General features: G+C 28.3%; 1 protein-coding gene across 3 annotated transcripts in view; it reads right to left on the bottom strand.

Annotated features, from left to right (window-relative positions):
- The window catches only part of LOC107870960 (potassium channel SKOR), a 32,847-nt gene extending 26,715 nt beyond the window's left edge, over nucleotides 1-6,132 (bottom strand). For all 3 annotated transcript variants that reach the window (XM_047413274.1, XM_016717679.2, XM_016717680.2), the window contains exons 1-2: nucleotides 5,869-6,132; nucleotides 5,427-5,774 (exon numbers count right to left, since the gene is read on the bottom strand). In XM_047413274.1, coding sequence (XP_047269230.1) covers nucleotides 5,427-5,662 — 236 coding nt within the window. In that variant the 5' untranslated portion in view covers nucleotides 5,663-5,774; nucleotides 5,869-6,132. The remainder of the gene's footprint in view (nucleotides 1-5,426; nucleotides 5,775-5,868) is intronic.
- Between the last annotated feature and the right edge of the window lie 9,418 nt (nucleotides 6,133-15,550).

The following is a 15,550-nucleotide window of genomic DNA, read 5'->3' on the forward strand; positions in this document are numbered from 1 at the left end:
GGTATTGGAAAAAAAAATAAAAATCCTTCATAAAACCATAGCAAATCGTTATATCGAAAGAACTAAGAATAATATTTAACTCACACGGCACAATAATGTTTCGTAACAATATTTTATAAGATAAAATTTTACATTGATTTGCAATGAAAAATCCTCTATTTATAATAGTGATATATAACATCTGCTAATAAATTTCATTCCCGTTAAAAATGCAAATGTTGACTGCTCTCGTCTTTATATCAAAAAGGCAAAAAGCAATATCAAAAACACTGTAGGTAGGTTGTAATAAATTATTACATTTTATAAATATTTTTTTGTAAAACGTCATAAATTATTATAAATTACATGATTTTACATAAAGATGGATGTGATAACACATTATTTTTTCTTTTATTTTTTGTGTAAAATGTAATAAATTATTACGTTTTATAAACAGTGTTAACTATTCATTTTCGTCAGTTAACCGTTAACAAAAATCTATAAAACGTAATAATTTATTACGTTTAACCTATTTTAGTAACTTATTAAATGGGTAGCCTATTTTGGTCACTTTTTTTATTTGGTGACTTATTTTGATTCCAAGTTTAAATGTGGACAGGTCTCTTGCAAAATCTTATACTCCCTCCGTTCCAAATTATTCGTCCCAAATTTTTTAATTTGATTTCTCATTTTATTTGTCTTTTTTCATTAATAAAAAAGAGATAAATTTTTTTCCATATTTTACTCTTTGCATTAATTATTTTTTCTTTAAATTAAAATATAAACATCATTTAATAGAAATATTATGGTAAACTAACTATGTTATTAGTTAGTATTTTTCTTAATCAATATATCATTTCAATTTGAGACGAATAATTTAAGACGGAGGAAGTACTGTCCAAAATTCTCGCCGAGAATGACGCATATCTTACACCAAAATGATTCTCCCATATACAATTTAAATGGGAGAACTAGGATTGTGGGTTGTTCGGTTCGATTGGTATTTTAATATATTGTTAGATCAGGTTATCAATTTTTAATTTTTAAATATATCAATTTAATAAAAAAAATTTATTAATTTTTTAATTTATTGGTTTTGATAGTTTGAATTTTGGTTCAATCAATAAAAAAAAATTTCATAAAACAAATATATGTATTGTTTTTCTTCTGAATAATTATATATTACTATTAGAGAAAAGAGTCAAAAATATTCATGTACTTTAAAAGATTTGTCAACTTTATCCTCAGTCATACTTTGAGGTCATATATATCCCCGCCGTTATAAAAATTTTATATATGCGCCCTTCAACTAACGAAATAGCTCAAATAACATTAATTGACCCATTTTAAAAAAAAAAACAGAAATACCCAACCGACCCATTAAAAGGACCCAAGCACTATACATATTTCACTATTTTCTTTCCATAGGTTGTTGCGTATTCAGATGGCCAAGTGAAAGTGTTTGAGCTCCTGGATCCATTCGAATTGCCAAATTGGCAGCTTCAGCCGAATTGGATTGGATTTGAACAGGTTAAATATGGATCGAATAAAAATAATTTGGATTGCAATTCATCCATATAAATATAATTAAATATGAATTGAATAAAAATGATTTCAATCCACTTTAACTCTTAAAGTCTAAAACTTAAAAATTTTGTATCATATTAATTTTTTTTTTAGTTTTTTTTTTCTATCTCTTTTCTATATTGTAGCCTCTAGTGTTTTTTTTTTCATTTCTTTTTTTCTTTCTTCTATCTCTGCCCTTTCTTTTTTTTTTTCCTTTTTAGTCTTTTTTTTTTTTACTTATTTCTCATTTTTTTCTTTTTTGGTTGTATTTTATGTTTTATATTTTTTTTCGAAGAACATGATTAAATTAAGTATAAATTATGGATGATGACTGAAATATCATAACCGTTCAGTATATTTGTATTCACCATCATTTTTTTTCCTTTTGTCCTTTTTTATTATTTTTTGTATTTTTTTCTTCAATTCTTTCTTTATGCTTCTTCTATCTCTAATTTCTACCTCTCTTTCTTCTTCTTTTTTCTCTTTTGGTATTTCTTTCTATTTTTTTTTATGATAACGAAAATATCATAAGCACATATTGATTTATATTCGCCCAACATTTATAATTCTGTAAATACACTCAAGTGGACTCCACTTAATAGGCAGATACAGAGATAGTATCCGAAAAGATCTTGAGATTACATTCGTCAAACCAAATATCTTTATCAGTCGCAAGAAGTAAACAAATCAAGATTTCTACGTACTTCCTGCCTTGCCTAACCTTATGCTCTTCGTGTCGTGCCTTACTTCTACTCTAACGAGAACTCTAAGATGAAGGAGTTAGAAGTCGGATTTGAAGCTGAACTTTCCCATAAATTGAGGGCTATGTGGATCCTTAACCATATATGAAATGGAATAAAGATAGACCAAGCTACTTAATACATTTGTAGTTATTTTATTAGACTTCAAACTTGTATTTGTATTTTATAGTTTGCACTGTCATATATATATTTTATACATATTGACAAAAATAACAAAAATAATGAATCAAGAATGAAAAGGGGGGAAACGAAAACACACAAAAAAGAATGCGAAGAAAAAAGAAATTAAATTGAAAAAGAAAAAAAATTGATGAAAAAGAAGAAAGAAAAAAAGTGTAAGAAACGAGTAAAAAATAAGTGAAAAAAAATATAAAAAAAAAAAAATTAAAGCAAAAAAGAAATTAAAAAAATAGTAAATTAAAGAAAAAACTAAAGAAAAACAAAAAAAAAACTGGAAAATAAAAAAAGAAAGAGAAATAAAAGATAGAAAAAAATAATAATAAAGGATTAAGATTATGGACTATATTTAATTGATAAGAGATGCTATGAATTATATAGGCTAAATGGGATAATTAGAAGCGTATATTTATTAACCAATATAGGTTTCAAGCGAATACGAATAATGAAATAAGAATAAGAAAGGGAAAAACAAACAAAAAAGAATACAAAAAAAAAGAAATAAAAATAAAAAAAATAGATGAAAGAATGAGAAAGAAAAAAAGAAATTATAAAAACGAGTAAAAAATGAAAAAAAGAAGAAGAAAAAAAAAGTAAATTAAAGGAAAAAATAAAGAAAAAAAAAAGAAACTAGAAAAGAAAATAAAAATTGAAATTTTAAGCATAGGTATCTTTGTGTTTAAATGAGTACTCATATTTTACCCATTTTATTTATATTTGTATGAGCTTTTAAAATGAGTTGGAGTTCATATTTACCTATTTGAAATATGATTGATTCAATTCAATAAATATAGATTAAATTGACTCTTTTTATAAATATGGGCTGAAATTACTATCGCAGGTGTGTGTCTACAGTCTGCTCCTTCTTCGACTTTCTGCCTCATGAGCCATGTTCTTCCAATTTGGTCATTTATGTCGCTTATCTTTATGGAAAAGTACTTGTTCTGTCCGAACTCTGAAATTCACCACTACAGATAACGTTTTTAACTCTCCTGACTATGTTATCTTATAGTTGACACATTATGGATGTTACTAAAAAATGCAGAGGTTAACTTTTAGTCTTCTTTTTTGTAGGCTGAATTTCAGAATGTCATTGAATCTGTATCTAAATTTGGAAATGTTTCATGCAAATCAGCTTCTATTGCTTGGGATCCCTTAAAAGAACTCTAGCAATCAAGCTTTGTTTTGGGTTTTAATTCTGATGTGCCACAACTGAACTTCTCCAAGGTATTGCGAGTTCCTTTCTTAATGTTTACTTCAAGAGTAGCGTTCTAAAATCCTTAATTGGTTGTATTTGTATCTTCTTTCTTCATTAGCTAAAACTTGGCAGTGAATTTATTACATTCTGCTTCTTGTTGATTATGAGTAAGGTTAAGCAAGTTATGCAACTTATATATATTTATTTGACATTCATAAAGTCGGAAGATGTATAATGCTTGGTCCTTTTGATGGTTCGGTCGGGTTGGGTTTGGGTTTTTTTAAAAAAACGGGTCAATTAGTGTTATTTGGATTATTTCGTTAGTTGAAGGGCACATATATAAACTTTCATAGCAACGGGTATATATGATCCTAAAGTAAGACTGAAAGTAAAGTTAACCAGTTTTTCAAAGTAGTGGGGTATTTTTTACCCTTTTTTCCTTACTATTATATATGTCTATGGTAGTGTGACAAAAACAAGACTTTAATTAGTAAATGTAATCGATTATAATTAAATCGTTCAAATCAAATAGTCTCAATTAGTAAATATGTACTTTTTGAAACGAAAAATAACGATTCTATTAATAGACTAAGCAGATGTTTGGCTATGAAAATTAAACTTTTTAGGAGTTGAAATTGGAGTTATGTTTAGTCGTGAAAATAAATAGTTCTTTTTAAATTTTAATGAGAGAAGTTAATTTGTCAAATACAACTTAAAATTATATTTAAAATTTTTATGACCCAATAATATAATTTTCACTGAAATGAAATACTTTTTTTGAATAAAAAAAAGTTCATGGCCAAACACCCTCTATTAAATTGATCTTTGACCGATCTAATCGTATAAACATACAAGTTTATAATTTTTAGCACAAAAAGAAACACGAGAATCGATTTTCATATCTAGAATTTGATTTTTGTATTTTCGAGTTTTGTAAAAATTTTGAAGACACTAAAAAGTGATATATATATATATATATATATAGTTATCGATTCACCCAATAATCCAATATTAAAAATTGAAATCCAAATAATTATTTTTTTTTATAAAATCATTAAAATCCCTTAATCTAAAAATTCTATATCAATAAATCAATAACATTTTTTAAAATTAAATTTATTGATCGATTCGACATTTTCAAATTCATAATGTGTAAAAATAAGATCCAATTCTGCCTGTAATTTATATGAACTAGCACATTGACAGTTAAAAGAACTTGGGTGACCATGAAAATTATACTCGACTTCAGAAACAATCAAAATCATGTTTTCAATTTTTTTTACTCTTTCAAAACATTTTTTATAAAATGTTTTATAAAATAACATTTAAATTTTAAATGTTTATTACAAAAACTAGGACAAACACAATTTCAATTTCAAACTTAAAAATTGCATGAATCTTCTTTTTTTTTTTCTTTTTCTGATTTACATGGCCAAACTCCCACTAAATTAAATGAACACAAATATTGCCATTCTGAGATAATTTTTCAGTTTTCTTTTCTCATCAACTTTACTTCTTTATAATCTTCTAATTAAAAATAATTCAAGTTCCGCTACCGCCCCTTCTAATCAAGGATGAAAATCTCTTCTATTCCGCTACAAAATCTAGTTAAACTAGAAGGAGGGAGATTAAACAATACTTTCTCTATATGAAAATATTTGTTTATTATATTAAAAATGGATGTCAAGTTAATAAATTATTTATCTTTTTTATCTATTTTATATTTTTATTATCTAGAAGCGTACCTGTCATCTGGATAAACGATGAAACCTTGAGAAAGGCCTTTGAGGCCATTGATGACGTTTTCCCTGCTAAACCTCGAATTAGTTGAATCAGTTGCTAGCTCGTTCTCCATCATGGCCAATCGACTGCTACTTCTCAATGATTTCATACTATCTCTGAAATCCTCCATCTTATACTCTCTTGGTGATGAATCTCTTCCATTCCTCTCTTCCTCTAATTCTCTCCTCATAAAAGACATCTTCACAAACACACACTAAATTTCACGAATCTCAGAAACACAAAATCAGTTTATTTTGGACTGATTTCTCTGTGTATCTGCTGAAACTGAATCGGATTTCTTTGAATTTTACCTAGAAAACAGAAGCAAAATTCAAAAATTCAGCTAATTTGGATTGAGTTCAATGTGTATACGCGGAAGTTGAATCGAATTTCTGTGAATTTTACCGTTACTTCTGTGTGTATGCAGAAATTGAATCATTTTTGTCCGTTACTCTAATGCTTTTCAAGGTAAACACAAAATCATCAGGAAGATTCAACTTATTTGGATTGATTTCTCTGTGTGTATCAGATACTTCGTTGATTTTCTTCGAATTTTACTATGTCCGATTGTCCGTGACTGTTCTTCTTCTCTCACGTAAAAACAAAATCACCAGAATTTTTCGGAAATTCTGCTAATTTTGCTTGATTTTCTGTTTTTACAGAAACTGAACGAATTTTCTCCCCAATGTCATCAAATCCGTTGACTGATGAGTGATGATCTTTAGCTTCGTTGTATTGAACTTCTGGAAGGATACAAATGAATTCGTAGTAGCTAAAGAGAGAGAAATACACTGAATATCAATGGGATAATGTTGATTTCACGAGAAATTTCAAGTGAAAATTGATGAATCTATGGCTATTTGGATAGACAAGCGTGAGATGCAGGACAAAGAGACGGTGGAACAGGGAGAGAGGAGGGAAGGTATTTATAAGAAACTCAAAACTCTACCGCAGTTACTCCCTCCCCCAACCGTAGTTGTGCATACTTGTACATAGTTTAACAAACATTTAATGCAAAATAAATTTAAATAAATAAATTATTCATTAATTTTTCAAACTAAATAAATATTATTCGATATTTATTTTTAGTATAATAAACAAATAAAAATAGATAAAAAAATTATATTTTATGAACAAAATTATTACCACCGGTTATAATCCTAGAAAATAGGGTATATGAAATATTGAAGGTATTCCGATCTTATTTCTAGCTATTACTTATTTTATGCAATAATAATGTTATTTAGTAAATATAATCCCACAAAATAAAATATCTGAAATATAGAAGGCATATCTATTTTATCTCTAGAAATAAAATAGAAATATTATTTTTAACATACAATCCACTCAATGAAATATAACCCAAAATAAGTCAAAAATTTAATGCATTAAAATTTCTGTCATGAGTAAGATGTGGAGAAGCATCTAGTCGTAAATTCAAATTACCTATAAATATTACTTTTGTTTTATTTAGGAAAAGAATATCATCAACTTTTTCTTTTTTTCTTAAAATATACTTGTCATCTCAAAATCTTTCTCTCTTTTATTTGGAATCATTAAATTTTTTTATTGTTTATTTTATAAATGTATAACTTATAAAACTTATTTAATTAAAGTTTTGTCCTAATTTTTTTTTTAAATTACAGATGATATATTAATCATTGAAGATTAATCTAATTACACCAAAAGCTTAGTTTATTTTATTTGATATGTAATCTTCAAAGTTTCTTTTATTTACTTATTTATTTCACCACCTAATAATAGTTTTGAAATACAAGTACTTATACGAATTGACACTATAATTTTTTTTGTCGTTTATTTTGTATACTAAAAAATCTTAAATGTAAAAGAAATAAAACGATAAATTTTATATTTTAGACATTAAGTTTGATATTTATATGAGAATAACAGAATAAAATCTTCTTTTGTTGAAGGAAAGAAAAATTATGTAGTCTTGAAACAAATTAAAATTTTTAAGAAATATTAACAAAATCATATCTTCTTTAGTACTATTCCAAATGGATTTTTTAAATATTACTCCATCAATTATTCTTTGCTTTAGATGGATTTAGAATAGAGTACGGATATAAATTAGTGTTTAATTGTATAATAAAATAAAATAAAATATAAATTGATCACAAAAAAAGTGAAGAAACTAAATTAAAAATAATAGTTTTTTTAATAAATTTATGTTTTATCTTACGAATTTAATGATTTATTTATGGGCAATTCTTTGTAAAAAATCTGCAAAAAAAAAATCATCTTTTCACTATATATTTACCAAAATTATCTTGCATAAAAATTGCAAGTAATCTATGTCCAAATTAAATTTTTCAAGTAATAATACATATTAAATTTTATTTATTGAATTTTGTTTGGCAACAAAAAAATCGTAGGTTTGCCATCAATACTTTTAAATAACAAATTATATTATTTTATTCTCTATTACTCTATATTTGAAGGAAATATAATATTTTTGGATTATATTAATCCAAAAACTCTTTTGTGTAATTTCAAAAGTAGATTTTATTCTTTTATTCTCATGTAAATAACAAATTTAATGTCTAAAATATGAAATCGATCGCTTTATTTCTTTTAGATTTTAAGAATCTTTAATATATAAAATAAATAATTAAAAAAATTAAAAGAGTACCAAATTTTGTGAGTACTTGAATTTTAAATATTATTTAGTGGTGAAATAAATAAGTTAATAAAAGAAAAATTTGAAAAGTACATATCAAATAAAATAATTCAAGCTTTTGGTGTAATTAAATTAATCTTCAATGATTGGTATATCATGTATATTTAAAAAAAAATTAGGATAAAACTTTAGTTAAATTAGTTTGATGAGTTAAATAGATCTATTTATCCAAAAAAAAGAAATTTTAATGACATGAAATTTCAAGTAAGAGAGAGAGGCTTTTGAGGTGTTAAGTATATTTTAAGAAAAATAAAAAAAGTTAAATAATATTCTTATCCTAAATAAAATAAAAATAATATTTATAGACAATTTCTTAAATAAGAGTGACCATCTAGGAAATTTACTCTCGTTTCATCTTATGCGTTAAATAATCTGAACTGTAGTAAATTAAAAATGGTTTGACGTTACGTGTATACCATACAGTTGTAGCTAAGCTGATGTAATAAGCATACAGTTGTACTCGTAGAAAAATAAAATATTGAGTGTGTCTAAGATTTGATTGGACAAAACATTATATTAGTTGTATATTTATTGAAAACAAATATAGGCATTAATTAAGTACTCTTTTCGTTTGAATTTATTTTCACTTATTTTTTAATTTGATATTTTAGATAGGTTAAAAAAATCATATTTTATTCATAACATTATTTACTTATTCTAAACTATTTTTCAATTCTTATTATTAAATATCAATTAATAGAATAATATTATAAACTTGCTATAGTAATCATTATTTTTTGAATAAATATATCATGTTAAAAATAACAAGTAAAATAAAGAGAGAAAGAATAATATATAAATGCATCAAGTTATCAACATTGTCCTCGTTGCTAACAATTAAATGAGAGGTGGTCATGAGATCGTACTTATCATAATAATTTAATTGTAATTAACTTTTAAATAATTTGATAATTTTAAAACGATGATAAACATAACTCCAACTAATAATAATTGTGAAAATGACTTTCTAGACCTCTGTATAATGACAGTTTTGTAAGTTGATATTTCTACTTACATGTTTGTCATCTGGACTTTTGAATCCATCAAAAAGTAATATTTTGCACCCTTTGACTGTTGACCTGGTCATGGTGATTCGGACAAAGAGAGTGTAGCCACTCCCCTGGGGGTGCGAGTGGGGGTTAATTTTTGGCCAATTTTACATTAAAATAATTTAAAAAATAAAAAAATATTAAAATTTAAAAAAAAATTAAAAAGGGTCCTTTTTTTCCTCCATCTTTTTAAATTTAAAAATATTTTTAAAAATTTTAAAAAAATAAAAAGGGGTCCTTTTTTTTCCTTCATCTTTTGAAATTTAAAAATATTTTAAAAATTTAAAAATAATTTAAATTTTTTTTAAAAAAATTTTAAAAAATAAATATATATTTTTCCCTCCCTACCCCAGCCCGTCCCCACTCCCACACCCCACCCTACCCCCATCCTCCCCACCCCACCCCAACACCTGCCTAGCCCTTTCCCCCCCCCCCCCCCACAGCCTACCCCGCCCCATCTTCCCCCACCCAGCCCCGTCCCCACCCCCTCACACCTCACCAGCCCCGTCCAGCCCCTCTCCACCCCACCCCTAGCCCCCATACCCCTCCTATCCCTGTCCCTACCCCAGCCCCTTCCAGCCCCCACACCCCATCCCAACACTCTTCTAGCCCCCCTCCCCCCACACACGTTCACTTTTTATTTTTTATTTTAATATTTAAATTTGAAATCTTTTTATTTTTTTGGGGATTAAAATTTAAATTTTAATTGAAAGTGGGTGATAGTGAATATTGAAAAAAAATAGTAAATTTCGCTTGAAAAAAATTAAATTTTTTGTGAATTTGTTAGAAATATTCAAATTTAAAAAATCAAAAATTTATTATGTTTGTATATATGAATTTGTAGTTAAAAATTTAAATTAGTTGGAGAAGAATTTTAATTATTTGGAATGGATTTGATGTTTAATTTGTGAGAAAAAAATGAAAACATGATTATTCAAATTTTTCTACAATTTATAATTTTTTCTTATTTAATTAAAATAATTTTAATATTTAATTTGTTATGTAGAATTTAAAAAATGACTTGGAATTTAATGTAATATATTTTTTTTAAATGACGTGGCAGACGTGTCAAGCGTGACAGCAGACATTGCAGCTGACGTGGGGGAAAGTGTGTTACACTCACCCAAAAAAGGTTTAAAATATTGCTTTTTAGTGGGTTCAAGGGTCCAGATGACAAACACGTAAGTATAAGTGTCCAACTTACAAAATCGACATAGTACAGAGGTCCAGAAGGTCATTTTGCCATAATATTATAATATAACATTTGAACGAAGGGAAGATAAGTGCAATATGATGGCACGTGCAAGGAAATTAATGCCTAATTTACTTAATTGTGTTTTATCATATTTTTTTACGTGTGAATTTTTTCGTGCGCTAAACACCTAGACAAATTTAAGTGAAAAATGATAATTTTTCAGTTGAATTCATGACATACAATACTAGTACACAATTTGTGTCATTACCTCATTAGTATTATGAAACAAGAAAGAATAAAGAAGAATAGTAGACGAAATAGAGAGAATGATCCTTATTACTTCTCTTGAGGGATGAGAGATCATCAGATTATAAATACAATGAACAAAATTCCTCTATTTACAGGGGAAATTTACTCGTAGTCTGAGTAAAAAACGGATGCTTCAAATCCTAATAGATATTAAAATAGATCTTGATAGACATTCACTATAATGTAAATACATTTATAACACTCCCCCTTGAATGTCTAATTGATAGATAATGTGCCTCGTTAAAATCTTACTAGAAAAAACCTAATAGGAAAAAAAATCTAGTGAAGGAAAAAGAGTACACATCTCTAATAATACGCATTTTGGTTGCCTCATTAAAAACCTTACAAGGAAAATCCAGTAGGATAAAACCTTGTAAGGGAAAAAGAGTACAATGCGTATTAACTCCCCCTAATGAGAACATCATTGACCTTTGCATTTCGATCTTATGCAGCATCTTATTGAAAGTAGCAATTGGAGAAGATTTGGTGAATAAATCAGTCACATTGTCAGTTGAACGAATCTGTTGCACGTTAATATCATCATTCTTTTGTAGCTCATGTATGTAGAAAAGCTTTGGTAAAATGTGTTTCGTTCTATCTCCATTTATGAATTCTCCCTTAGGATGTGCTATGTATACTGAATTATCTCTGGATAAAATTGTGGGTAGATTGTCATATTTCACACCACATTTTTCTTGAATAAGATGTATCATGGACCTCAACCATACATATTCCAGCTTGCTTCATGAATAGCTATTATCTTAGCATGATTCGATGAAGTGGCTACGATAGACTGCTTTGTATATCTCCAAGATATGGCAGTACCACCACATATGAACACATAGCCTATTTGAGACTGAGCTTTATGCGGGTCAGATAAGTACCCAACATCAGCATGACCAATAAGATCGGGATTGTAATCTTTAGAATAAAACAAGCTCATGTGTTTTATCCCATTTTGATGTCTCATAGTAGGAGCAGAAATATACCTTGCTAACAAATTGACTGAAAAGGCTATAGACCTTGTAGTATTTGCAAGGTACATGAGTGCATCAATTGCACTAAGATATGGTATTTCATAACCAATTCAATTCTATGTAATTCGAATTTCAACAAATAATCTATTGCTTTGAAATTCTCCAAGAGTTCCAATGATGTTCAAGCAATAAGCTTATACAATATAAGGATTATAAATAAGTTTCCCATAAACTTTTATATGCTTCAAGCAGCTTGAATCCTTAAAAGTTTTCACATAAGTTTTGTCAAGTGACAATATTCAACATTTCATGAGTGACATCTTCAAGTGTCTGGACTGCAAATCAAATAAGTTTTACGCTTACCAAAATGCATCCTTTCATGTCACTTGATAAATGTTTCTACGTCAGCATGCTTAAATAAACGTAGAATTCAGATCCTCGTAATCTATCACAATATTGCGCCAATATTGTGTCAAAGATATTGATGATATATTATTTTGTATCGGTTCACAATGTGACATAACATTTGAGATCTCATCACTTTATTATTTTCAGGTACATGAACCTCTCATAAGGTTTTATGAAGTGGTATGTCGTAGGCTCTTCAAGAGCTCATTGTCTTCTTATTATGATTATTTGTTCCTTATTTTTTAAGGACTATTTCATTTGGAATCGATTAGTCTACCACGTTTCACGCATGCATAGACTTGGTCCTTTAGAAACACAAAATAAGAGCACTTGCGCTTAATATGAGATGCTTTCAGCATTTGACTTGAATTATCTTTTGGATAAGGATATGGTGATAATTCCTAACATATTTCATAGTGCTTATAATCTCCCCCTTATGTTAGGAAAACTAACATACATCCTCTGTTTCTTTTAGAAATCCATCGTTGTGCATTATGGTATATATATTCATTAATTGTATACCACACATTAAAATTATTAGATGGAATAATTGGTTCCCGACCTTGAACCAATTGAAAGGGAAGAAATAATCACAATTTATTGGTCTAATGCATACAAATGCTATTGCAATATATCATATTTCAGACCATACATTAAGTTTTGTTCTCATTAACAATGGTTTCGATATTTATTGAAGACATTCAATGCTAAACCATCATCGTCAAGATGAATTATCTTGATTACACAATCTGAAAATTATGCTCAATTTATATTGAACAAGTAACTTTATGAATGTCAAACGTAGGTTGACCAAGAATGTACTTGTGATCATCTTATTGATACATCTTTTCAATATATCACATGATAGGTGAACGGACCCTTATTCACCTTTTATTCTTTTTCAGATTTAAGGAATTCAATCCCAACATTAGTTGGTTCAACCAACTTATCATGAGAACAAATGACATAAACATTTCTCGAAGAATCTTCTAGTTCTTCAATACATGTCTAATATTCAATATGCACATCTTCGAGATGTCACAATCGTTCATATCAATTTATGAACTTTTATTCTAGTAAACTTCAAGTTTACCATGACATGTACTTTTTTCTTTAGTAAATTTCAGATTTACTATTACATGAATAAATTTCAAATTTACTACTTTAGAAGTAGATTTCGAAATAACTCTTCTCAGTTATTCTGCCTCATTCGGAAGTGAGTTGTGATACCATTACAATCAAGTAAACGTTTGCATTAATAAACTTCTCATTCCCCAGGAATGGAATATAATTGTGTCTTAAGCCTATCAAATTATGATAGCTTATAACTTCTTTCAAGATTTTGCTACTTCAGAAGCAAATCGAGGCATACATATGATGTAGAGAATTTTTCTCTATCATATCTTATGATCATAATATGCGTGTGAAAATATCATCACTTTGGATGATCATAATCATATTGTCCCTTCACGCTTATATTCGTGCATTTAATCACTTGCCTCCTTTATGCACTGCTGACACATACACCTCAAGAATGAAGTAAGTTGTCATATTTCAGACTTATCATATATTGCAACCACATTCACTTCATGGAATTGAGCATATTCAATGGGTCGGATTTCATGACTTTTTACCAAATATTCATTATTTTGCCTTAGCCATCATAATATCATCAGTATGGTGCATTGAGATTCAACTCAACGTCTTATCCATATAAAGCCGTCTCAGGCATAAATCAATGGGACTTGAACCCAACATCTTATTTTCATAGTGTATGCATTCATATCGTGCTTTTGGGATGATGACCATTTTCAAGTGGTCAAATCTTTCTTTCAGGCTATTCCACAAAACAAGTGGATCCTTAGTAGTAAGGTATTCAATTTTCAAAATTTCGTCAAGATGATGACGCAAGAAAATCATAGCCTTAGCATAATTTTGATTAGATGTTGTATTTTGTTTCTTTATGGCGCCTCCAAGACCCATAACATCTAAATGAATTTCAACATCCAACACCCATGAGAGGTAGTTCTTGCTCGAGGCAACAAACTCAAGTTTTGTAAAATTATTAGTCATATGAAAAGAAATAAAATAAAATAATACCTAGTAAAATAAAAACTTACCTTTTAAAGGTCATATATGGATTATAAAGACAGAACGATAACCTTTTTCTTTTTTTTTTTCTTTTAATCAAAACTTTACCTGACATCTCTTGCTTTTATCGTAGAATAAGTGCTCATGATAGAGTCTCGTGCTGATAACGTGTTATAAAGCAAGAAAGAATAAAGAACAAGAGTAGAGAGAGAGGAGAGAGTGATTCTTATTTCTTCTCTTGAGGATGAGAGATCATAAGATTGTAAATACAATGAACAAAACCCCTCTATTTATAGGGAAATTTACTCCTAGTCTGAGTAAAAGACGGATACTTCAAATCCTAATAGATATCAAAGTAGATCTTGATAGACATTCATTATAATGTAAATACATTTATAACAATTAGAATTTTAAACTAGCTGTTAAAAATGTTGCATCTTTATCTATTAAACTATTATGTCTTTTAACTCTTAAATAATGAAGTAATATGTATTAGTTTCATTTTTGGAGAGTAATATGTATTAGTTTTCATATTTGGAGATTGATCTGATGAAGAATATGACTAGCTAGTAATTATCGAAAAATTTTAATATGCATCTCATATGCAACATTATAGTTATATGAGGCAATTGTTAATTTGACAAGTGAACTTTTTGGCCCCACCTGTCGGACCAATGTATTTTTTCCTTCTCAACATTTTCTTTCATGTTCACTGTAAACTTTTTTTTTAGTAATCATTTTTTGCTCTTCTTTTTTTGAAGTTATTTTTTCTTTATTTTATTGTTTATTTTTTTCTTTCAATTATTTTCCTATCCTCCCAATACTAAGGTTTGTGTTTGATCTTGGTCCAGTTGTCAGTCCAACTTTGAGAGAGAATGTTGGAGTGGGAGAGGGCACAAAGTTTCTTGGCTTTATGAAACAAATCATGCTAGAGATCTGTAGTTAGAGGGCATCCATAGAAAATGTGGTGCCTATCTTTAGGGGTCTGGTTACATCCATGACAGTCAGGGCTTATAGCTAGCCCTTTTTTGGCTAGATTAAGGCTTGTGGGAAGCCTATCATGAGTAAGCAGCCAAATGAAATATTTGATCTTATTGGGAGCTGGGAGAGACCAGCTGATGTTGAAATTACTGGAGCAATTGTTGAAGCTTGAGTTTCCCTTATTAACAAGGTAATTGTAGGCAGAGCTACAAGAGAAAGAACCAGTGCCTTTGAGGTCCCAAATAGGGGAGTCTTTAAGGATCCTATGGTTGGGATGAAAAGCACTTTTAATATGGCTTTGAAGATTTTGAGGAATTTCCATGTTAAGATTATTGAAATCCCAACTATTGTCCTTCGAGATATCAGAAATCTCGGT

The sequence above is a fragment of the Capsicum annuum genome, chromosome 5, assembly GCF_002878395.1.
Source record: "Capsicum annuum cultivar UCD-10X-F1 chromosome 5, UCD10Xv1.1, whole genome shotgun sequence".
NCBI classification, from domain to species: Eukaryota; Viridiplantae; Streptophyta; class Magnoliopsida; order Solanales; family Solanaceae; genus Capsicum; species Capsicum annuum.